The sequence below is a fragment of the Erinaceus europaeus genome, chromosome 2 (assembly GCF_950295315.1).
Source record: "Erinaceus europaeus chromosome 2, mEriEur2.1, whole genome shotgun sequence".
Taxonomy (NCBI): Eukaryota; Metazoa; Chordata; class Mammalia; order Eulipotyphla; family Erinaceidae; genus Erinaceus; species Erinaceus europaeus.
Genome location: NC_080163.1, coordinates 199,772,818 through 199,796,896, shown reverse-complemented (window position 1 = coordinate 199,796,896; position 24,079 = coordinate 199,772,818). Strand labels below are relative to the sequence as shown.

The 24,079-nt window shown below is 42.3% G+C and overlaps 1 protein-coding gene across 2 annotated transcripts in view; it reads left to right on the top strand.

Annotated features, from left to right (window-relative positions):
- The window catches only part of ENPEP (glutamyl aminopeptidase), a 76,770-nt gene extending 53,981 nt beyond the window's left edge, over positions 1 to 22,789 (top strand). For both annotated transcript variants that reach the window (XM_007530778.3, XM_060186254.1), the window contains 9 exons: positions 2,878 to 3,005; positions 3,134 to 3,189; positions 5,273 to 5,423; positions 11,004 to 11,077; positions 11,492 to 11,596; positions 11,688 to 11,858; positions 12,985 to 13,125; positions 20,122 to 20,200; positions 22,000 to 22,789. In XM_007530778.3, the coding sequence (XP_007530840.1) occupies positions 2,878 to 3,005; positions 3,134 to 3,189; positions 5,273 to 5,423; positions 11,004 to 11,077; positions 11,492 to 11,596; positions 11,688 to 11,858; positions 12,985 to 13,125; positions 20,122 to 20,200; positions 22,000 to 22,134 (1,040 nt within the window). In that variant the 3' untranslated portion in view covers positions 22,135 to 22,789. The remainder of the gene's footprint in view (positions 1 to 2,877; positions 3,006 to 3,133; positions 3,190 to 5,272; positions 5,424 to 11,003; positions 11,078 to 11,491; positions 11,597 to 11,687; positions 11,859 to 12,984; positions 13,126 to 20,121; positions 20,201 to 21,999) is intronic.
- The last annotated feature ends 1,290 nt before the right edge of the window (positions 22,790 to 24,079 follow it).

The window sequence follows — 24,079 nt, the reverse complement described above, 5'->3', positions numbered from 1 at the left end:
TGCTCAACCAGGTGCACCACCACCTGGCCCCAGGAAGATGGATTCTTTTTTTTTTTTTATTTTTTATTATTTTTAAATTTATTTTCCCCTTTGTTGCCCTTGTTTTGTTGTTGTTGTTGTTGTTATTATTGTTGTTGTCATTTATGTCGTTGTTAGATAGGACAGAGAGAAATGGAGAGAGGAGGGGAAGACAAAGAGGGGGAGAGAAAGATAGACACCTGCAGGCCTGCTCACTACCTATGAAGCGACTCCCCTGCTGGTGGGGAGCCGGGGGCTTGAACCGGGATCCTTACCCCGGTCCCTGAACTTTGTGCCACCTGTGCTTAACCTGCTGTGCTACTGCCCGACTCTCTGAAGATGGATTCTTTAACCTGACATATGTCTCTTACAGAATTTTATCCGTATTCCCAGCTTCATTTCATGTTTTCCAACATCACAATCTGGAATAAATCAGTTGCAATTCCTGAAATACACTAAGGATTCCCATAATTTATTTTATTAATATTTAGTTAGTTAGTTAGTTAATTATTTTGAAAAAGAGGAAGGAAATCAGGGAAAGATCAAAGCACTCAGACATAAGGTGGTGTTGGGAATGGAACCTGGAGCTCCTGGGGTCTCAGGCATACACGTTGGTGTTCTAACAGGTTAAGCTATGCCCCAGTCCCACAACATTTTTAAATTCTATATTGTTCGTGCAAATGAAAGAACATATGAATTAAAAATTATAGGAGGGATGCTAACAATGACAGATCCTGTCATAACCTAACTATTATTTTGAGGTGTTTTTTTTTTCACCTAAAACATAAGTCTCTGTTCTTTCAATGTTGAGCTTCTATAAACTATGTTTGAGAGTCCTGTGTGAATACTGGGTGCTACTTTAAAAAGCAAATTAATTTGGTAATCAGTTTGAAGTAAGGACGTAGAAGACGTAATTTGAAGTATAATCAATTGAAGTAAGGACGTAGAAGATTTTGCAAAGATAAATAAAATTGGAAGAGCACAAATGAAATGGATTATAAAAGCAAGAATGTTGTATTTGAATTTCAGCTCTGTTGCAAGGCTTCTTAACATTTTAAAAGCATTGATTCTCAGATCACTATTCTGATTAGCAGTAGCACTTTCCATTCATTTGAATGCTAATTTTGATACGCAAAGTATTCTTTTAAATAGTAACATTTGGGGGGTCGGGTGGTGGCGCAGTGGGTTAAGCGCATGTGGCGCAAAGCGCAAGGACCGGCGTAAGGATCCCGGTTCGAGCCCTCAGCTCCCCACCTGCAGGGGAGTCGCTTCACAGGCAGTGAAGCAGGTCTGCAGGTGTCTGTCTTTCTCTCCCCCTCTCTGTCTTCCCTCCTCTCTCCATTTCTCTCTGTCCTATCCAACAACGAACAACATCAACAATGGCAATAATAATGACCACAATGAGGCTACAACAAGGGCAACAAAGGGGGGGTGGTGGCCTCCAGGAGCGGTGGATTCATGGTGCAGGCACCGAGCCCAGCAATAACCCTGGAGGAAAAAAAATGGCCCTGGAGGAAAAAAAAATAGATAAATATTAACATTTGTATCCCTTCCACAGGCTACTCCAGTGAGCATTCTTTGTGTAATTAATCCATCATGTTTAGAAATATAAGGGTTAGGGGAGTTGGGCGGTAGCACATTGGGTTAAGTACAGGTGGAGCAAAGCGCAAGGATACTTGTTCGAGCCCCCGGCTCCCCACCTGCAGGGGAGTCACTTCAAAAGAGGTGAAGCAGGTCTGCAGGTGTCTATCTTTCTCTCCCCCTCTCTGTCTTCCCCTCCTCTCTCCATTTCTCTCTGTCCTATCCAACAACAATGACATCAATAACAACAATAATAACTACAACAATAAAACAAGGGCAACAAAAGGGAATAAATAAATATTTTCAAAAAAAAATCATGAAAGTCTTTAGAATATATATAGATATGTTAGCCCTGGATAGCATGAACCTTCCTGACTTAAGGCACTGTTTCCTTCTATTGAAGGATTGGCAAGAGCAGAGTTATTTTATCCATGTGACAAGTTTCTGCCAGTGAGAAGCAAAAGTAATCATTACAAGGCACTTCTTTCCATGACGTTTCTTCCTTCCTTCCTTCCTTTCTTCCTTTCTTCCTCCCTCCCTCTCTTTCTTTCTTTCTAATTTTATTAGTGATTTACAAGGGTTTAACTCTGCAGCGTTTCCACTGCCAGAGTTCTGTGTCCCCAATCCCTCCACTGGAAGGTGTAGTGGTTCTCCCAAGGTTGCAGATATGACTCAATTATTATTATTTCTACAACTATATGTCTATATTTGTATATATTTGCCCTTTTTTCCCCCATGGTCCTGTCTTCGCTTCCTTTCCAAGTCACACAACTATTACTACTTCCGAATGTCCTTCCCTTTTTTCCTCTTCTCTGTCTGGGTCCTGATGTAGTTGAAGTTCAGAGACCTCTGGTCATATTCCCCCTGTAATTTCTCCCCTCTGGGAGTATGGACTAAAGATCTCTATGGGGTGCAGAAGGTGGGAGGTCTGGCTTCTGTCACTGCTTCTCTATTGCACGTGGGCATTGGCAGGTGGATCCATACCCCCAGCCTGTTTCTGTCTTTCCTTAGTGGGGCAGGGCTCTGTAGAGGGGAGGTTCCAGGGCATATTGGTGCAGTTGTCTACTCAGAGAACCCCATGACATTTCTGCAATAACTTTCCAAATTTGACCAACTTAATAACTACTGGGCTTTTGGGTTTGGGCTCCAAACCCAGCTGGACGCCTTGAGCTAATGTTTCCTTTCTTTCACTTCCTTTTCCCCTCTGGATATAATTTTCCTGTGTTTACAGTATCTGCAAACATGTCTCTCATCTGTGTTTATCTGCCACTACTACAGGAATCACTCTGCCATCTTCCGGAAGTACTTTTCTCAAAATAAACCCAGATCATATTGGTTTTTATCGTGTCAACTATGAAGAAACAGACTGGGGAGACATAGCTAACATTCTTCTCCAAAACCACACGGTACGTTCAGCAGTGCCTGTGACTTTCTTGATTTTTGCACCAAGAATAGCATCTTGATGCTATTAATTTTATTCAGCACATGCTGCTTTGAGAATCATGTCTCTTTCTCTTTTTCTTCCTCTCCCCAGAGCTTTTCTTCTGCAGACCGTGCAAGTCTTATTGATGATGCTTTTGCTTTGGCCAGGTGAGTTTCAGAGTGAGGGCGGATCCTTGAAAACACTGTGGATTTTGTCATAAATCTTTTATTATTATTATTATTTTGCATTATCTTTATTTACTGGATAGAGACAGCAAGAATTCGAAGGGGGAAGGGGTAATAGAGAAGGAAAGACACAGAGAGATTCTTGCCACACTGCTTCACCACTTGCAGAGCTATCCCCCTGCAGGTGGGGACCCTGGGCTTGAACCTGGGTCCTTGCACATTGTAACATGTGCACTCAACCAGGTGTGCCACCACCTGACACCAGTCATAAATATTTCTAAATAAATGATTTACTACAAAGTTTAAGCAGTAAGAGAGTTCTTACTGTCTTAAAAAAGAACATGCAACGCTACCATTTATAAATTTTTTATTTATTCCCTTTTGTTGCCCTTATTATTTTTTTATTGTTGTTGTAGTTATTATTGTTGTTGTTACTAATGTCATTGTTGTCAGTACAGAGAGAAATGGAGCAAGGAGGGAAAGACAGAGAGGGGGGGAGAAAGACAGACACCTGCAGACCCACTTCACCATTTATAACATTTTTAAAAAGAGTTTATTTATTCATGAGAAAGATAGGAGAGAGAAAGAACCAGACATCATTTTGACACATGTGCTGCTGGGGATTAAACTTGGGACCTGTTAGGTAAGAATCCAGTGCTTTGTCCACTGTACCACCTCCCAGACCACCCATATATAACAGTCATTGTCTTCTTGAACCCTTTTTTTCTTTAGGTTCATATGTGCCCCATTGCCAGAATACCAGTGTATCCTATTGAATTGAGCTGGATTTATTTGTGTGGGACTTGAAATGGGCTCCTGTCCTATCTTTCATAATACATACATAAAAATCTTTAAAAATAAAATTGAAAGGAGCTGGGTGGTGGCTCACCTGGTTGAGCGCACATGTTACTCATATTACAGTGAGCAAGGACCTGGGCTTGAGCTCCTGGTCCCCACCTGCAAGGGGGAAGCTTTGCGAGTGATGAAGCAGGGCTGCAGGTGTCTCTCTGTCTCTCTCTCCCTCTCTACCTCCCCCTTCCTTTTTGATTTCTGGCTGTCTTTATCCAATAAATAAATAAAGATAAAGTTTCTTCTCAGATAATCTAACACCAGTAATTCAACCAGTATTCACTGAGTTCTTGCTGTCTCTGTAGGTGCTAGAGACTCAGCAATCACTCAACATGTGCACTCAACCAGCTGCACCACCACCTGGCCCCATGAGAATAAACTTCAGAGGGACAGTGGTTACTTCTTTACTATTCTCCTCTTCCTTCCTTCCTTCCTCCCTTCCTTTCTTCCCTCCCTCCCTTCTTTCCTTTCCTTTCCTTTCCTTTCCTTTCCTTTCCTTTCCTTTCCTTTCCTTTCCTTATTTCTCTCTCTCTCCCTTCCCCTTCTTTCTCTCTTTTTTTTTATTGCCACCAGGGTTATCACTGGGGCCTGAATAACAGTGCCTGAATAACAAATCCGCCACTCCCGGCACTCACAGCAAAATTCTTTCTGGGGTACACAAAGTGGAAGGTCTGGCTTCTGTAATTGCTTCTCCACTGGACATGGATGTTGGCAGGTGGATCCATCACCCCAGCCTGTTTCTATCTTTCCCTAGTGAGGCAGGGCTCTGGGAAAGTGTGGTTCCAAGGACACATTGGTGAGGTCATCTGCCTGAGGAAGACAGGATGGTGTCATAATAGCAGCTGCAATTTGGTGGCTGAAAAGCAGATATAAAGCAAGACAAAGTGTTTAATAAACAGGAACCCCAAAGTAGGAATAGAGCAGATGGAATTAGGGGTCTTCATGTGCGAAGAAGCTAGGAAGTCTATTTTAGGTATGTTCCAAGGGGCCCCTGAATTTAGTAATCAAGTGCACATCTTTAATCTTCTTTTCTTACTATGGAATGTATGAGAGTTCGTGCATCACTACCAATGAGTCTTTTACTGGGCTTGAACCATAAGTGCATCTTCTTACCCCCTTTGACAGGAGAAGTCTCATTAGCATTGAAATGGAAACTAGTCCAAGGTTTTTAATTTATGTGTATTCCTTTTTTTTTTTTTCCTCTTTCATTTCTCAGAGCTCAGCTTCTCAAATACACACATGCTCTGAACTTGACCAAGTATCTCACAATAGAAGAAGAGTATTTACCCTGGCAGAGAGCTATCTCTGCAGTCACCTACATCATCAGTATGTTCGAAGATGATAAAGAACTGTATCCTAAGATTGAGGTGACGTTAATGCTTTCTTTTTCTTTCTTTTTATTACTTCATTGTTGCTTTACTGAGTTGGTTTACCGGGTTGCTGTAAATGACAGGGCTACAATTTCCTCTCTCCCCAGGATACCTGTCACCATACTTCTCTCTCCACCAAAACAACCTCCCCCACCACTACAGCTCCAATCACTCTTATATGAATGCTACTTCTTTTTTTTTAATTTTAAAAAAATATTTATTTATTTATTTATTCATTCCCTCTTGTTGCCCTTGTTTTATTGTTGTAGTTATTATTGTTGTTGTTGATGTCGTCATTGTTGGATAGGACAGAGAGAAATGGCGAGAGGAGAGGAAGACAGAGAGGGGGAGAGAAAGACACCTGCATACCTGCTTCACTGCCTGTGAAGTGACTCCCCTGCAGGTAGGGAGCCAGGGCTCGAACTGGGATCCTTAGGCCCGTCCTTGCACTTTGCGCCACCTTCGCTTAACCTGCTGCACTACTGCCCAACTCCCTGAATGTTACTTTTTAAAAATTTCTTTATTGGGGAATTAATGTGTTACATTCAACAGTAAATACAATAGTTTGTACATGCATAATATTTCCCAGTTTTCCATATAACGATACAACCCCCATTAGGTGCTCTGTCATCCTTCTTGGATCTGTATTCTCCCCACCCACCCACCCACCCACCCCAGAGTCTTTTACTTTGGTGCAATACGCCAATTCTAGTTCAGGTTCTACTTGTGTTTTCTTTTCTGATCTTGTTTTTCAACTTCTACCTGAGAGTGAGATCATCCCATATTCATCCTTCTGTTTCTGACTTATTTCACTTTGAATATTACTTCTTATAAAAGTTTTTTTTCTTTTTCATTTTCTTTCTTTCTTTCTTTCTTTTTTGTTTTTTTGTTTTATTGCCACCAGGATTATCACTGGGGCTCGGTGTCAGCACTCTGAATCAATCCACTGCTCCCGGCAGCCAGTTTTCCCTTTTTTTTTTTTTCTTTCTATTTTTTTTTTTATTAGGACAGAGAGAAATTAAGAAAGGAGGGGGAGATAGGGAGGGGTAGAGAAAGATAGACACCTGCAGACCTGCTTCACTGTTCATGAAGTGGACCCCCTGCAGGTAAGGGTCAGGAGCTCAAACCCTGGTCCTTGAACTTGATAATATGTGCGTTTAACTGGATCCACCTCAGCTTGGCCCTTAAAAATAAAAGTTTCACCATTAGCTGAAAGATTTCTGACCTCCCAGGAGCTTGACTGATTAATGCCAGATGATGCTCCCTATTTTTTTCCTCCAACTTGAAGTGTATCCATACTTGCAGCTCTGTATGCCACTTAGAAGAATATTTTATTGGCGGTAGTGCAGCGGGTTAAGCGCAGGTGGTGCAAAGCGCAAGGACCGGTGTAAGGATCCTGGTTCAAGCCCCCGGCTCCCCATCTGCAGGGGAGTCACTTCGCAGGCGGTGGAGCAGATCTGAAAGTGTCTGTCTTTCTCTCTTCCTCTCTGTCTTCCCCTCTTCTCTCCAGTTCTCTCTGTCCTATCCAATAACAACAACAACAATAGTAACTGCAACAATAAAAAGAAACAAGGACAACAAGAGGGAATAAGTAAATTTAAAAACAGAAGAATATTTTATTAATAAATGCTGTAGCTGGGGGTTGAGTGGTGGCACACCTCATGACACACACACACACACACATTACCATGTGCAAAGACCTGGATTCATGCCCTGGTCCTCACCCTCAAACGGGAAGCTTCACAAGCTGTGAAGCAAGTACCACAGGCATCTCTTCCACATTTTCCTCTTTGTCTCCCCCTCACCTTTCAATTTCTCTCTGTCCTAACAAATGAAAGAATTAAGGAAAAAGTGGCTGCTGGAAAGCGTGGCTTCATCGTGCAGGCACTTCTTCTTCTAGCGTTTGCCCTTCTTCCGTAGCCAGTCAACAGCATCAGGTTGAGCCTGATGTAAAGTTTCGCACTGAGGCCCAATGATAACCCAGGTGGCTAAATAAATCAACACTGTGATTAATATTCCTCTAGTAATTTTGTAGAGCCCAGGCATCATGCATGCTCAATTTCGCCACTCCAAGTAATATTTCATTCAGATAAAGAGACAGAGAAAGAAAGACAGAGAGAAAGACATACTGACTTCCCCCAGTACAATAGTGCCTTCCATGTGGTGCTGGAACTCAAGCCTGAACCATGCAGCCGCAAGAAGCCTGCCCTACTTGGTGAGAGCTTGCTACCTCTTGGACTCCTAAAACTTTATTCAAAGGAGACATTTTAAATCACCTATAGTAACCCAGTCTTGTTTTAAACATATCTATGTTGAAAGAAATAGCCATACTGAAATAGAGCATTTTATTTTTTTTGCCTCCAGGATTATTGCTGGGGCTCAGTGCCTGCACCATGAATCCACTGCTCCTGGAGGCCATTTTGCCCTCTTTTGTTGCCCTTGTTGTTGTAGCCTTATTGTGGTTATTATTGTTGTTGATGATGTCATTCGTTGCTGCATAGGACAGAGAAATGGAGAGAGGAGGGGAAGACAGAGAGGGGGAGAGAAAGATAGACATCTGCAGACCTGCTTCACCGCCTGTGAAGCGACTCCCCTCCAGATGGGGAGCCGGGGGCTTGAACCGGGATCCTTACGCCCGTCCTTGCACTTTGCGCCACCTGCACTTAACCCGCTGCACTACCGCCCGACTCCCAATAGAGCATTTTTTAACATTCTTCCTGCTGTTGTTTCCACACAGATTTTATTGTAACTTTCGATGCTTTGTGATTCTTATAGCTCTTTGACAGGACACATGTAAATTATATTACATATTTATTTGGATAGAGACAGATAGAAATTGAGAGCGGAGGTGGGGGTACAGATATATATATATATATAGAGAGAGAGACCTGCAATACTGTCTCACCAAGTGTGAAGCTTCCCCTCTGCAGGTGGACACTGGGGACTTGAATCCAGGTTCCTGTGCATTGTAACATGTACACTTTATTGGGAGCACCACTGCCCTGTTCCTGACATCTGTAATTTTATATAAGTTTTATGTAAGTTTCTTTTTTTATATTTATTTATTCCCTTTTTGCTGCCCTTGTTGTTTTATTGTTGTAGTTATTATTGTTGTCTGTCTTCGTTGTTGGATAGGACAGAGAGAAATGGAGAGAGGAGAGGGGAAGACAGAGAGGGGGAGGGAAAGATAAGACACCCGCAGACCTGCTTCACCGCTTGTGAAGCGACTCCCCTGCAGGTGGGGAGCCGGGGTCTCTAACCTGGATCCTTATGCCGGTCCTTGCGCTTTGAGCGCCATGTGCGCTTAACCCGCTGTGCTACCGCCCGACTCCCATAAGTCGGTGCTTACTGTGTGAAAGAACTTAGACAAATCATTTACTACTTATAGATATTTTTAAATAATCATTTTAATATTATATCTATTAAATATTTTTCATGAAAGGTAGAAAGAGAAGCCTGAGCACTTCTTTTTTAAAAATTTATTATTTATTTATTTATCCCCTTTTGTTGCCCTTGTTTTATTGTTGTAGTTATTATTGTTGTTGTCGTTGTTGGATAGGACAGAGAGAAATGGAGAGAGGAGGGGAAGACAGAGAGGAGGAGAGAAAGACACCTGCAGACCTGCTTCACCGCCTGTGAAGCGACTCCCATGCAGGTGGGGAGCCGGGGTTTGAACCGGGATCCTTATGTCAGTCCTTGTGCTTTGCGCCACCTGCGCTTAACCCGCTGCGCTACAGCCCGACTCCCCTGAGCACTTCTTTTTAAAAAATATTTTTATTGGGGGTCAGGTGGTGGCGCAGTGGGTTAAGCGCATGTGGCGCAAAGCGCAGGGACCGGCATAAGGATCCCGGTTCGAGCCCCCGGCTCCCCACCTGCAGGGGAGTCGCTTCACAGGCGGTGAAGCAGGTCTACAGGTGTCTTTCTCTCCCCCTCTCTGTCTTCCCCTCCTCTCTCCATTTCTTTCTGTCCTATCCAACAACGAATAGCATCAACAATGGCAATAATAATAACCACAATGAGGCTACAACAAGGGCAACAAAAGGGGGAAAAAATGGCCTCCAGGAGCGGTGGATTTATGGTGCAGGCACCGAGCCCAGCAATAACCCTGGAGGGAAAAATATATATATATATTTTTTTATTTTTTTATAATTGGATAGAGACAGAGGGAAATTGAGAGCCATGAGGGAGATAGAGAGGGAGAGAGACAGAGAGACACCTGCAGCCCTGCTTCACCATTTGTGAATCTTTCCCCCTACAGGCGGGGACCAGGGGCTTGAACCTGGGACTTTATGCACTGTAATGTGTGTACTTAACCAGGTGTGCCGCCACCTGGCCCCCCAGAGCACTTCTCAGTTCTGGCAAAGGGCTGTGCTCAGAGACCTCTGGGAGTTCAGACATGAAGTCTGTTGTGTTACTACTGTACTCTCTCTCTCCAACACAGTGTTCTCGAGTCTGAATTTCATTTGCATGTCTGGATGTCTGTGCTGTCTGCCCACGCTAATAGGATAGTGAGAAGCAACGGATACACATGCCCTTTGAAATCCTAAGGCGATACAAGAATATGAGTTATCAGTACTTCATGATTGAGTATCTCCTCAATCCATAAGCATGCCAATGATTCTTCTGTTTATTGCACGTATTAACTAAGAAGCAGAAGTTCAAAGGCAGCTAGCCCATGGTTTTATAAATATGAGAAGAGCTGGGTAGTGGCACACCTAGTGGAGTGAACATGCTACCATGTGCAAGGATCTGGCTTCAAGCTCCCAGATCCCACCTGCAGGGGGGATGTTTCACAAATAGTGAAGCAGGGCTGCAGGTATCTCTCTTTCTCTCTTCCTCTCGATCTCCCCTTCTTATCTTAATTTTTCTCTGTCCTATCAAATAATGAAGGGAGCTGAGGGGAAAGGAAGGGAGGGTAGGAGAGGGAAGGGGAGGGGAGAGGAGAGGAGGGGAGAGGAGAGGAGAGAGGAGAGGAGAGGAGAGGAGAGGAGAGAAGGAGAGGAGAGGAGAGGAGAGGAGAGGAGAGGAGGAGGGAGGGGTGGAGGGAAGGGGGGGGGGAGAAGGAGAAGTGAACTGCCAAGGGAGCAGTGGTTTCATTGTGCAGGCACTAAGCCCCAGTTATAACCCTGATGCATGGCAGGAATTTAAAAAAAAAATGTTCCAGAAATCACTAGGATTCTGAGAATGTTCTTTAATCTTTGGCAAACTCAGTCTTCTTTTTAAAATTTATTCTATGAATATATGTGACATTATTATTCTTATTTATAATGCAATTCTCAAGTATTCCAAATAGTCCAGATTTAATGTCCTAAAAATAAAATTCAAATTAGAATATTTTAGATTTCAGTAAAGGAAAAAGAGAGAGAGAAAAAAGAGCCAAGTTGACCTACTGTCAGAAGAGAAGCAAAAATGACCATGGGACAAGAAGAAGTGAACGCACCCCTTTGCTCAGGACAGGCTGCAAGTGTTCAGCCCTCCCAGGAAGCAGAGGAACAGCAGGGGGACTACTGACTAGACTCAGTGGGAGAGTGACAGACAGGGACTGGCTGCTGATTATACTGGGTGCTTCTGTTGCAGACGTACTTCCGAGAGCAAGTGAAGACCATTGCAGATCATCTGGGATGGAGTGATACCGGAGACCACATCACAAAGTGACTCCTTGCCCTTTTTTAAAAAAATATTTATTTATATTTATTTTTCCGTTTTTGTTACCCTTATTTTCTATTGTAGTCATTATTGTTGTTGATGTCGTCATTGTTAGATAGGACAGAGAGAAATGGGGAGTGGAGGGGGAGACAGAGGGGGAGAGAAAGACAGACACCTGCAGACCTGTTTCACCGCCTGTGAAGGGACTCCCTGCAGGTGGGGAGCCGGGGGCTCGAACCGGGATCCTTATGCCGGTCTTTGTGCTTTGTGCCACATGCACTTAACCTGCTGCGCTACCATCGACTCCCGATTCCTTGCCAATTCCTTTTAAGAAGTGCATATACGTTCGCTTTCTGTGTGTGTTGACACATGTTGGAAAGCACTCCAGACCCCAGCTCTGTGTGTGTTTGCTTTCACAGGTTGCTCCGGGCCTCCGTGTTAGGGCTGGCCTGCAAGATGCAAGATCAGGAAGCCTTGAACAGTGCTTCTCAGTTATTCGAGGAGTGGCTTAAAGGAAATTTAAGGTGATTTTGTTCACCCTATTTTCATTTGCAGGGAACTTTAAACTGAGCAGTGAGGAATTCAAAATCTCTCATGCCCTTTTTCTTCTGCTAGTGTGCCTGTGAATCTCAGACTTTTGGTCTATCGGTATGGCATGCAGAACTCTGGCAATGAGACTTCGTGGAACTACACACTTGACCGATACCAGAAATCTTCCTTAGCTCAGGAAAAAGAGAAATTACTGTACGGGTTGGCATCAGTGAAGAGTGTTAGTCTTCTGTCAAGGTACTTGAGGGTTTTTTAAAAAAATATATATTGATTTGCTTTATTTCATAGCCCAGATAAATTGATAGGAGAAAGGGCAGGAGAGACGGAGAAAGAGACAGATACCTACAGCCCTGTCTCACAGTTTGTGAAGCTTCCCCCCTGCAGGTGGGAACTGGGAGACTTGAACCTGGGCCCCTGGACCCAGTTTAATGTATGTACTTAGCCAAAGCTTCTTGTCTTCCTCTTCTGTTAGCCTCAACAGGCTGAATATCTTACTTGATCTCTGATTGCAGAGCCCAAATATGCTTGTCTTCACACAAATATGCACAGTGTTCTAACCCTAAGCCATCTTCCTGTCTCTTTAAAAAATGGCTTTTGAATTATCTTTTGTCGTTTGTTATATTTAATTTTATCAGTTGGCACATTAAGATTTAAATGACTGACTTGGAGTCAACCCAGGTGTCCAACAACTGATGAGTGGCTGAGTAAGTTGTGGTCTAGATACACAGTGGAATACTACTCAGCTATTAAAAAGGGTGAAGTCACCTTCTTCGCCTTATCCTGGATGGAGCTTGAAGGAGTCATGTGAAGTGAGATCAGCCAGAAAGAGAAGGATGAATATGGGATGATCCCACTCATAGACAGAAGTTTTAAAATAAGAACTTGGATTGGGTTTAGTGTATTGCACCAAAGTAAAAGACTCTGGGGTCAGCAGGGGGGCGGGGAATACAGGTCCTGGAAAAGGATGACAAAGGACCTAGTGGGGGTTGTATTGTTATGTGGAAAACTGAGAAATGTTATGCATGTACAAACTATTGTATTTACTGTTGACTGTAAAACATTAATCCCCCACTAAAGAAATAAATAATAATAAAAAAAAAGATTCTAGAATGAGGATAGAGTCCAGACTCTGAAACATGATGGCAGAAGACCTAGGTGGGGAGGTCAGATTGTTATGTGGAAAACTGAGAAATGTCACATGTGAACCAACTAATGTGTTTTATTATCAATGGTAAACCATTAATCCCCTCCAGTTAAAAAAAAAAAAAGATTTGAATGACCGGAATAAAAGCTATGTTCTACTATAATTTCGAGAAGGCTGAACATTGAATGTTGATTATGAATTTTCTCTGACTTCTCTCAGGTACCTGGAGTTGGTCAAGGACCCAAATGTTATTAAAAGTCAGGATGTGTTCACAGTTATCAGGTATATTTCATACAACCCGTACGGAAAAAGCATGGCCTGGAACTGGATACAGCTCAACTGGGAATATCTAGTCCACCGGTAGGTGACTGATTAACCAAGGCTCCTCAGTCTCTTTGTAGTGTGTCATGTACAAGTTCTTTTTTTTTTTCCTCTCTGAACCCTACTTTCTCTAACATCTCTGCAGCCTCTGAGATGTCATTATTATTGCCATCTTTGCCTCCTGGTCAACTTTAGGCACAGTTCCCCTTCTGGGAAGAACTATTTCCAGTTGACCTCTATAGATTTCTGATGTCTGGAGAGATGTCTAAATGGCATTATTTATAGTTTGGCTAAAATAAGCTAGTATTAGCCTGCCTGTTTTTCTAGCACATAGCTGATAATAGGCATATATTTAGTTCTCATCAGTTACTGGGCTTGAGTTGGAACCTTGTATCCTATTTAGATTATATGGATGATAATTCTTATTTTTCTTGACCAGATAATTAAACTTCAGGTATTTCTAGAAGCTCTTAAAAAGGAAAGTGTATTTCCTAGGGAATAGTTTTAAAATGTGAAATAGGGGAGAGCCAGGTGGTAGCACAGAGGGTTAAGCGCATATGGTGCGAAGCACAAGGACCCATACAAGGATCCCAGTTCGAGTTCCTGGCTCCCCACCTGCAGAGGAGTCATCACTTCACAGGCTGTGAAGCAGGTCTGCAGGTGTCTATCCTTCTCTCCCCCTCTCTGTCTTACCCTCCTCTCTCCATTTCTCTCTGTCCTACCTAACAATGACATCAATAACAACAACATTACTACAACAACAATAAAAAACAAGGACAACAAAAGGGAAAATAAATATAAAAAAACAAAGATTTTTTTAAAAAAGTGAAATAGGGGGCCAGGTGGTAGGGTACCTGCTTAAACGCACACATTACAGTACGCAAGGACCCAGGTTCAAGCTCCTAGTCTCCACCTGCAGGGGAAAAGCTTCACAAGTGGTGAAGCAGGGCTGCCTGCAGGTGTCTCTCAGTCTCTTTCTCCCTCTCTATCTCCTTTTCCCTTCTCAAATTCACTCTGTCTCTATCCAATAATAAATATATATTAATGTGAAACAGCAAAGAGAAGAGCAAATCCACTAAATAGATGCTTCCTCAAAATGCTTATTTCTTCAGCTCCACTGGAGAGAGATATTTGCATTCTTGGTCCTGGTCCTCTAAATTCAATGCTATTTTTCCACTGGCCACTTTAATACTATCCTTGCAAGTTTGAGATTTAGCCATAAATTAAAAAACAAAACATATATATATATATATATATATATATATATATTATACACACAGACACACACACACACACACATCACTAGAACACTGCTCAGTTCTGTCTTTTGTTGACACTGAGGATTAAACCCAGAAGGTCAGAGCCTCAGTCATTGAAGTCTTTTTGCATAGCCTTTATGCTATCTCCCCAGCCCGCAAAAATGCTTTAGAAATTACATTTTTTAGGGAGTCGAGGCGGTAGCCCAGCGGGTTAAGCGCATGTGGCACAAAGAGCAGGACCAGCGTAAGGACCCTGGTTCGAGCCCCCGGCTCCCCACCTGCAGTCGGAGTCACTTCACAAGTGGTGAAGCAGGTCTGCAGGTGTCTATCTTTCTCTCCCCCTCACTGTCTTCCCCTCCTCTCTCCATTTCTCTCTGTCCTAACAACAATGACATCAATAACAACAATAATAATTGCAACAACAATGAAAAACAACAAGGGCAACAAAAGAGAAAATAAATAAATATAAAAAAATAATTAAAAATTATATTTGTAAAAAAAAAGAAAGAAATTACATGTTTTAAATTTATAAAATGGAAACATTGGGGATCCGGGTGGTAGCACAGCGGATTAAGCACACATGGTGCAAAGCACAAGGACCCGCACAAGGATCCCCATTTGAGCCCCCGGCTCCTCACCTGCATGAGGGGTTGCTTCACAGGTGGTAAAGCAAGTCTGCAGGTGTCTTTTTCTCTGCCTCTCTGCCTTCTCCTTCTCTATCTTTGTCCTATCCAACAACAACGACAGCAATGGAAACAATAACAACAACACGGGCAACAAAATGGGGGAAATGGCCTCCAGGAGCAGTGGATTCATAGTGCAGGCACCGAGCCCCAGCGATAATCCTGGAGGCAAAAAAAAAAAAAAAAAAAGAAAGAAAAGAAATATTGACAAGACCATAGGGTACAGTGGCCACAGTTACACAAAATTCTTACCACCAGGGCTCTGTATCCCATCTTCTCCCTGGAAAGCTTTCCTATACTTTATCCCTCTGGGAATACGAACCTTGGGTCATTATGGGGAGCAGAAGGTGGGAGGTCTGGCTTCTGTAACTGCTTCTTTGCTGGACGTGGGTGTTGGCAGGTGGACCCACACCCCCAGCCTGTTTCTATATTTCCCTAGTGGGGCAGGGCTCTGGGGAGGTGGGGCTCCAGGACACATTGGTGAGGTCATCTGAAATTTTTTTTTTTTGATTTTGCTTATTCTGCTACGATCTTAGACAGAACCATGAAACTGCATAGACCCAGGAAGCCATTAGTGTGGGTGATGACATTAGCTTTTCATTTATGACTATGGGTGAGAAACCAAGTCATTTGCACTTAACTGAAACCATCTGAAAACTTCCTCATAAACAAGGTCAGTTCCTAAGCATTTAATTTCCAGTTGTGTGTGCATCCAAAATTGTTTCTTTTCGGGGTGACACTATAGTATAGTTGTGTAACTACTATAAAGTCTAAGAATCATTGATTGGGGGGGGAGTACAGAACTTTGGTAGTGGGTGCCATGTGGAATTAACCCCTAAAATCTTATAATCTTGTGAATCACTCTTAGATCAGTAACAGAAAATTTTTAAAATATTAAGTCCAAGGAGGTGGTTTTATATAATTGTTTTTCCACAATCTGTAGGCATTATGATATCCTTATTTTTGAAAAGAAATCAATATGATAAAAATAAAGCTTGTTTCCCTTTAGAAGTTTCACTTTATATATTATTTTCTTGAGGTGGTTGCATTTTGTTCTCACCTTTCTATTTTTTATATGGGTAGTTGTAGACTTTAATCTCTTCTTTGCTAGTTCCCCAGTTTATCCTTTAATTTCTAGTCACTCTAAGCAAAGCAGAAGAGAAATACTATAGAAATTACAGAGGGCTGCTGAGGGGGAAAGGTGCTTTCTTACCTATAATCAGCAGGCTTCCTTTGAATCTGTAGATCACAGAATCTATCATTACAGCAACTTAATGCAATTTCCTTTTTAAAATTCCCATGTTCTTGCTATAAAACCGGAATCTATTGTTTTTCACAAAACAGCACTTAGCAAAAATAAGAATATGCAAATCACCCATGAATTGGCAACCTAGAAATAACACTCATCTACTCTGTTTACTTGAGCCATTCTTCTCTAGCTGTTTATTTGCTTATTTAGAAGGGTGCAATCAGGGGCCAGGTATCCACACACCAGGTAGAGGACACAAGTCTCTGTGCTATGCACAAGGGCCCTGGCTCAAGACCCTGGTCTCCACTTGCAGAGGGAAACTTTGAGAATAGCAAAGCAGGTCTGCAGGTATCTCTCTTTCTCTCTCCCTCTCTTTCTCCTTCTTCCCTCTCAGATTCTCTCTTTCTAATAAAAAAACAAATCTATGAAATATGTTTTGAAAAAATGCAATCATAGTATCCATGATGTTTTTTTAAAATATTTATTTATTTATTCCCTTTTGTTGCCCTTGTTGTTTTATTGTTATTGTTATAGTTATTATTGTTGTTATTGTTGGATAGGACAGAGAGAAATGGAGAGAGGAGGGGAAGAAAGAGAGGGGGAGAGAAAGACAGACACCTGCAGAACTGCTTCACCGCCTGTGAAGCGACACCTCTGCAGGTGGGGATCTGGAGGCTCCAAGCGGGATCCTTCCGCTGGTCCTTGTGTTTTGCACTGCGTGCACTTAACCCGCTGAGCTACTGCCCAACTCCCCCCATGATGTTTTTATAACCTGCTCCCTCCCTACCACCACCACTTCTACTACCACCATATTCCAATATTGTGGATGTCTTTTCTTTTTAAATGAAAATTAACTTATTTATGTTTTATTTTTTAATTTCTTTATTTGTGTATTAATGGTTTGCAGTTGACAATAAAATACAATAGTTTGTACATGAGGGAGCCGGGCGGTAGCGCAGTGGTAAAGTGCACGTGGCACAAAGCGCAAGCACCAGCATGAGCATCCGGGTTTGAGCCCCCGGCTCCCCACCTGCAGGGGAGTCGCTTCACAGGCGGTGAAGCAGGTCTGCAGGTGTCTGTCTTTCTCTCCCCCTCTCTGTCTTCCCCTTCTCTCTCCATTTCTCTCTGTCCTATCCAACAACAATGATGACATCAACAACAATAATAACTACAACAACAGTAAAATAAGGTCAACAAAAAAGGAAATAAATTTATATTTAAAAAAAAATAGTTTGTACATGAATAACATTTTCTAGTTTGTTACATAGCAATTCAACCCCCACTAGATCCTCTTCTGGCATCATGTTTCCTAAAATAAATAAATAAATAAATAAAATGCATTTATTTATTTTAGACTTAGATGTTTGTTTTTTTAATTTTTAATAATTTAAAATTTTTCCCTTTTGTTGTCCTTGTTGTGGGTTTTTTTTTAAAGTATTTTATTTATTTTATTTTTTGAGAGAGATTCAGAGAAAGAGAGAGAGAAAGACAGAGAGAGAAACACCAGAGCCCTGCTCAGCGCTGGCTTATGGTGGTGCAAGGGATTGAACCTGGGACTTAGGAGCCTCAGGCATGAGAGTCTGTTTGCATAACCATTATGCTATCTCCCCTGCCCACTTGTGTTTTTATTGTTGTTGTAGTTATTATGGTTGTTGTTGATGTCGTCGTTGTTAGATAGGACAGAGAGAAGTGGAGAGAGGAGGGGAAGACAGAGAAGGGGAGAGAAAGATAGACACCTGCAGACCTGCTTCACCACCTGTGAATCGACTCTTCTTGCAGGTGGGGAGCCTGGGCTCAAACCGGGATCCTTACATGGTCCTTGCGCTTTGTGCCGCGTGTGCTTAACCCGATAGCGCTACTGCCCGACTGCCACTTTATTTCTTTTTAATGACAGAGATCCACAGATAGATAGATACACACAGAGAGCAACCAGACCCCTGCTTAGCTCTGGTTTATGGTGGTGCTGAGGGTTGAACCTGGGATTTTGGAGCCTCAGGCATGAAAGTCTTTTGCATAACCATTATGCTAAGTCCCCAGCCCTCTTCTCTAGTCTTTATGTCAGCTATTTTGATGTTATTGATGTTGAGACAATCATGATGTGTTTTTCTATGTTTAAAAAAAAAAAGTGTGATGACGTTTCTGACAACCTAATAATTTTAATGTTAATATTTCAATGTCTAAATATATTTCAGTTTATTTCTCAGTCTCCAAGTGCTGTTCACAGTATCATTTCAAGATTTTCACCACATGAATAACACATGGGTAAACATCTCTGAAGCAGAGTCTCATGGTTCTTGTTAAATGTGCTTAACAACTTCCTTAGGACACAAAGGAGCAATGCGCTATAATAAATAATATGTTCACTACTTGGGTTTCTGCTGAATATTACACAATTGTCACTATGTTTTTTTAACTAGTCACATAGCAGAAGAGGGAGATGTGGTCAACAGATCTTAAGATGGGGGGACTCAGGACTTTCTTCAGTGATGGTGGGGTTGATTCTGCAGGAAAAGGACTTGAAGATGAGGTGAACAGGCAGGCAAGCCTTCCAGCTGAAAGTCTGCTATCAGAAAGCCCCGGCCTTACAGGGTTAGAGAGTGTAATGGGGAGCCAGGTGGTGGCGCATCTGGTTTAGTGCTCACATTACAGTGTACAAGGACCGGGGTTCAAGTCCCTGGTCCCCATCTGCAGGGGGAAAGCTTCCCGAGTGGTGAAGCATGGCTGCAGGTGTCACTCTGTCTCTCTCTCTTTCTCTCTCTCCTCCCCTCTCAATTTCTCTCTATCCAATAGTAAATAAATAAAATACCAAAAAAAGAAGAGATTGCAACGAACTGTAGTGGAGGGTACTTGTTGATGGTGGATGTGGTGTGTTAATATCTGTTTTGAAGAGTTGTAAAACTACTCCTGAAGTGTTTATAGTACTGTAAACTACTTCAAATAAAAGAAACAAAGGTGGTCACAAAAGTGGATCAGAGGTGAGGGGAGTGTCATGAAGGGACAGAAGTCCATATATATATATATATATATGATTTTATTTATTTATGAGAAAGATAGGAGAAAAACAACCAGACCACTCTGGTACATGTGCTGTCAGGGATTGAACTCAGGATTTCATGCTTGATAGTCCAGTGTTTTATCCACTGTGCCACCTCCTAGACTACAAAGTCTTTATTATTATTATTATTGCCATCAGAATATCACTGGGGCTCTGTTTCGGCACTATGATTCCACTGTTCCCAGCAGCCTTCCCCCCCCTTATTTATTTTTTTTTTTCTAAGATAGGACAGAGAGAAATTGAGATAGGGCAGGGAGATAATGAGAGGGAAAGAAAGATACACACCTGCAGACCTGCTTCACCGTTTGTCAAGTGACTCCCCTGCAGGTGGGAAGTGGGTGCTTGAACCTGGATCCTTGTGCTAGGTAATATGTGCGTTTAGCCCGGTGTACCACTGCCCCACCCCCCAAGTCTTTTTAAATGGTGGGAGGATGATAGTCTGAAATAAGCAATCAGAATGAGCACAGATGTGTACATCCAAAAAAGAAGGAAGGAAGGAAGGAAGGAAGGAAGGGAGGGAGGGAGGGAGGGAGGGGCTTGAGTTTTGTGTACCACAGGCGAGGTGTTGGCTCAGTATTTAGGGCAAAGGACTTTCATGCATGAGCCCTGGGTACCATCTTTGGCATTACATGTGATGAAATAATGTTCCAATATCCATCTATTATCTGTCTGTCTATCTGTCTGTCATTTCCTTTTCTCACTTTATCTACTTACCTCTTGTATAATAAATGAATCTTTAGAAAGAAGTTCTAGGTACTCATGTTCTTTCTCACACCCCTTTCTCTTCAGGTTTACACTCAATGACAGGAACCTCGGCCGCCTTGTCACCATAGCAGAGCCATTCAACACTGAACTTCAGCTCTGGGAGGTATGGAGACAAGGTCCTCTCTATGTTTCCTGCAAGGGACAAAGTCAGAGAGTTTTAAAAAGGGGGCTTTAAAAAAAAAAATTCTAACCAGGTGAAATTATATTTTTTCTATTCTGATCACAAAAAGTAATTTTAAAAAATCAGAGAGGAAAAAATAATTCTGGTATCAAATGAAATGTATGTCTAGGTTTTTCTAAACTGAAAACATTTAAGTAACCAAGAGACAAACAAAATTTAAAAGACAAGAAAGCCGAAGATAACAGTGTCTCTCTAGCCCTTTCTGAAAAATGTCCCCTAGGAATAAGTTGGTTAAGATTCAATCCCACTCAGAATTCACAATGTTGGAAACTCAGAACAAAGCCCAAATAGCTCCTGTTTCAAATACTCACTTCCCAGGGTGGGAAATGTTTGTTAATGTAGGACAAATGGGGAATGTCTGCATATCTCTGAGGGTTGGATATTAGAATGTTACCATCCTACTATGTGTTAAGAAACAAAGCAGTTCTAAGGATCCTGGTTTGAGCCCCCGGCTCCCCACCTGCAAGAGAGTTGCTTCACAAGTGATGAAACAGGTCTGCAGGTGTCTGTCTTTCTCTCTCCCTCTCTCCATTTCTCTCTGTCCTATCCAACAATGATGACATCAATAACACCAATAACTACAACAATAAAAATGGGCAACAAAAGGGAATAAATAAATAATAATAATAATAATAAAAGAAACTGAGTTTAGAAAAAGAATCGAAGCAGTTCTTACTTTTTAAAAAAATATTTATTTATTTATTCCCTTTGTCACCCTTGTTGTTTTATTGTAGTTATTATTGTTATTGATGTCGTCGTTGCTGGATAGGATAGAGAGAAATGGAGAGAGGAGGGGAAGACAGAGAGAGGGAGAGAAAGACAGACACCTGCAGACCTGCTTCACCACCTGTGAAGCGACTCCCCTGCAGGTGGGGAGCCGGGGGCTCGAACTGGGATCCTTACGCAGGTCCTGGCGATTTGCGCCACGTGCGCTTAACCCGCTGCGCCACCCCCCGACTCCCCTTTTTTTTTTAATTCCCTTTGGCTGCCCTTGTTTTATTGTCGTGGTTACTGATGTCGTCGTTGTTGGATAGGACAGAAAGAAATCGAGAGAAGACGGGAAGACAGAGAGGGGGAGAGAAAGACAGACACCTGCTGACCTGCTTCACCGCCTGTGAAGCGACTCCCCTGCAGATGGGGAGCCGGGGGCTCACACCGGGATCCTTATGCGGGTCCTTGTGCTTTGCACCACGTGCACTTAACCCGCTGCACTACCGCCCGACTCCCAGCAGTTCTTACTTTTATTAGTAGCAGATAATACTGTGGTGGAGTACTGGAGAGAAGTTTGGAGGGAGACAGAAGGATAGAACAAAGTTGAAATAGAGATTTGTTTGTGAATCTTTTAAGAACTGAACTCAGGGCTGGGGAGACAGCATGGTCTAAGAACAAAGGTCTAAGTGAAGTAATCGTTCCACAGACTGGAGTCTCCAGCCACTCTGAGGGGTGGGGGGAGCACAGGAAACGCGGAAATCAGAAGAGGTAGAAATAGGGGAGCCACCTATTATCATCACTGCTTCTTTGGTCCCAGCCAGCTGGCAGTCACTCTAGGGCATGGCTCATGGTTGCTGATGGAAGGAATTAACTTCAATGCCAAGAGAGAGAGCTCAGTGCTATACTTTGACACTGAACTTCCCAAAGGAAGCAAACCCAGTTACCAGCAAAACCCTTAAAGACTAATGCACCTTCGGATAACTTCCTGAATTTTTCCCTCTCACTTATAGATGGAGACGTTTTTTGCAAAATACCCAGAGGCTGGAGCAGGAGAAACACCTAGACAACAAGTGTTGGAGACAGTGAGAAACAACATCGAGTGGCTAAAACAAAACAGAGAAACCATCAGAAACTGGTTTTCTTGAACCCACTGTTCTGGCCCCATAGCATCATTGCATCTGGTGACTCTGTTGTTTCTCCTGTAAAACATTCAGTGGTCTGGTGGACGAGCTCTGCTGTGGGAATCTTATACCCAGCTACAGCTTTTGCCGAATGTGGTTTTGTATGGCTTGCTAAACTTCTCAGTTGTTCCTCTCTGTTTATGCAGGAAGATACTAATAGACTAGATGATGTACTCAGGGATTTCTTCTAAGTGTTCTTCATGGGAGATTCTTTACAAACTGAAGAGGATCTAATAGCCATTTTAATATCTTTAAATATCATCCTTTGTATCTTAAATCTGTGAAAGTAGAATCATTTGGTCTCAGCTTTACATTTTTAGTACCAGAGAAACGCCGCTTAATCTTCTCTCTTGATTGATTTTTAAAGTTTAAATACCAGTACTTGAGGGACCAATATTACCACCATAATCTTTATTTTATTATTCAGAATGACACAGATCTAATATCACTGTATTCACATATGTCTTACTCCTATAAGTCCTATCAGAGTAACCTAGGCTTAAGTTTTACTCAAGAATTGCATGGATCAGCCACGGAAAAGGCTGACTGTTGCCTTTGCTTGCATACCATCAACAAGAGAACTTTCTTCTCCTTTTAAAAATAAAACTGTATGACTGGCTACCTTGGGTAAATTGTATGTTTTCCACTGCCACTTCACTTCCAGGTAATATTGACTGCAGTATCTCTCAGGTAATTCAGTAAGACAAACAAGATTCATAAATCCCACCTTGGATCATTATTATTTATTTATTTACTTCTACCAGAGCACTGCTCAGCTCTGACACAGTAGTGCAGAGGACTGAACTGGGGGACCTGGAGCATGAAAACCTTTCTTTTCCAATTTATCTCTCTCTCTCTCTCTCTTTCTTTATTTCTTTCTTTTTGCCTCCAGGGTTATCACTGGGACTTGGGGCCTGCACTACAAATCCACTGCTCCTGGAGGCCATTTTCTCCATTTTGTTATTGTTATTGCTGCTGTTGTTGTTAGACAGGACAGAGAGAAGTTGAGAGAGGAGGAAAAGACAGAGGGGGGAGAGAAAGACACCTGCAGACCTGCTTCACCACTTGTGAAGTGACCCCTATGCAAGTGAGGAGCTGAGGGCTTGAACTGGAATCCAGATGTTGCGCTTAGCGCCTTGCGCACTTAATTGGGTGCACTACTGCTCGGCCCCCTTGAAAATCTTTTGTATAACCACTTTGCTATCTCCCTGACCCAAGGAAATAGTCTTTTTTCATGCTTGAGATTCTGTCATTTTACTCCATTTGCTACAAAGCTTTTTCAAATGTGCTATAAAATTAAAAGGGAAGGTAGTGCTTAACTCTGCTCTGTAGATTTTAGAGAGGAAATGCACAAATAATTGGAAACTGGTCAGGAAAGAAAGAAGGCTGATTATTCCATAAAACTGAGTGGAATTAGGATCAGCATCTAGCTTCAACCATACCTAGCAACTGAAGTATGAAGAGGAGGACATTGATGGATGTCTCCAGCATGACTCTGCCTATCCAAGGCCAGCTCTTCTTAGGGATCACTTCTGTATATAAACCCTTAGGTCTTAATTCAAGCAGAACAGCACTGACCACATTTATATACCTGACTCAATTAAAGGCATCTGCTGATGGTGAGACTATGTTTATTCTTCCTTAGATTTTGGGGAGTAGATCCACCTTGTAAGTCCAATAACCAGGAAAAGATAGCAGGGCCTGCAAAATAGCTCACTTGGATAATGTGTTGCTTTTGCCATGTGTATGACCCAAGTTCAAATCTGGCTTCCACTGTACTGAAGCAAGCTTTGGTGGTGTGGTGTCTCTCTCTCTCTCTCTCTTTCTTTTTCTGTTTCTATTGAAAAAGTCAAGCAGAGCAGTGAAGATGATAAATAAATGAATAAGAAAAATATGCAGAGGCAGGACA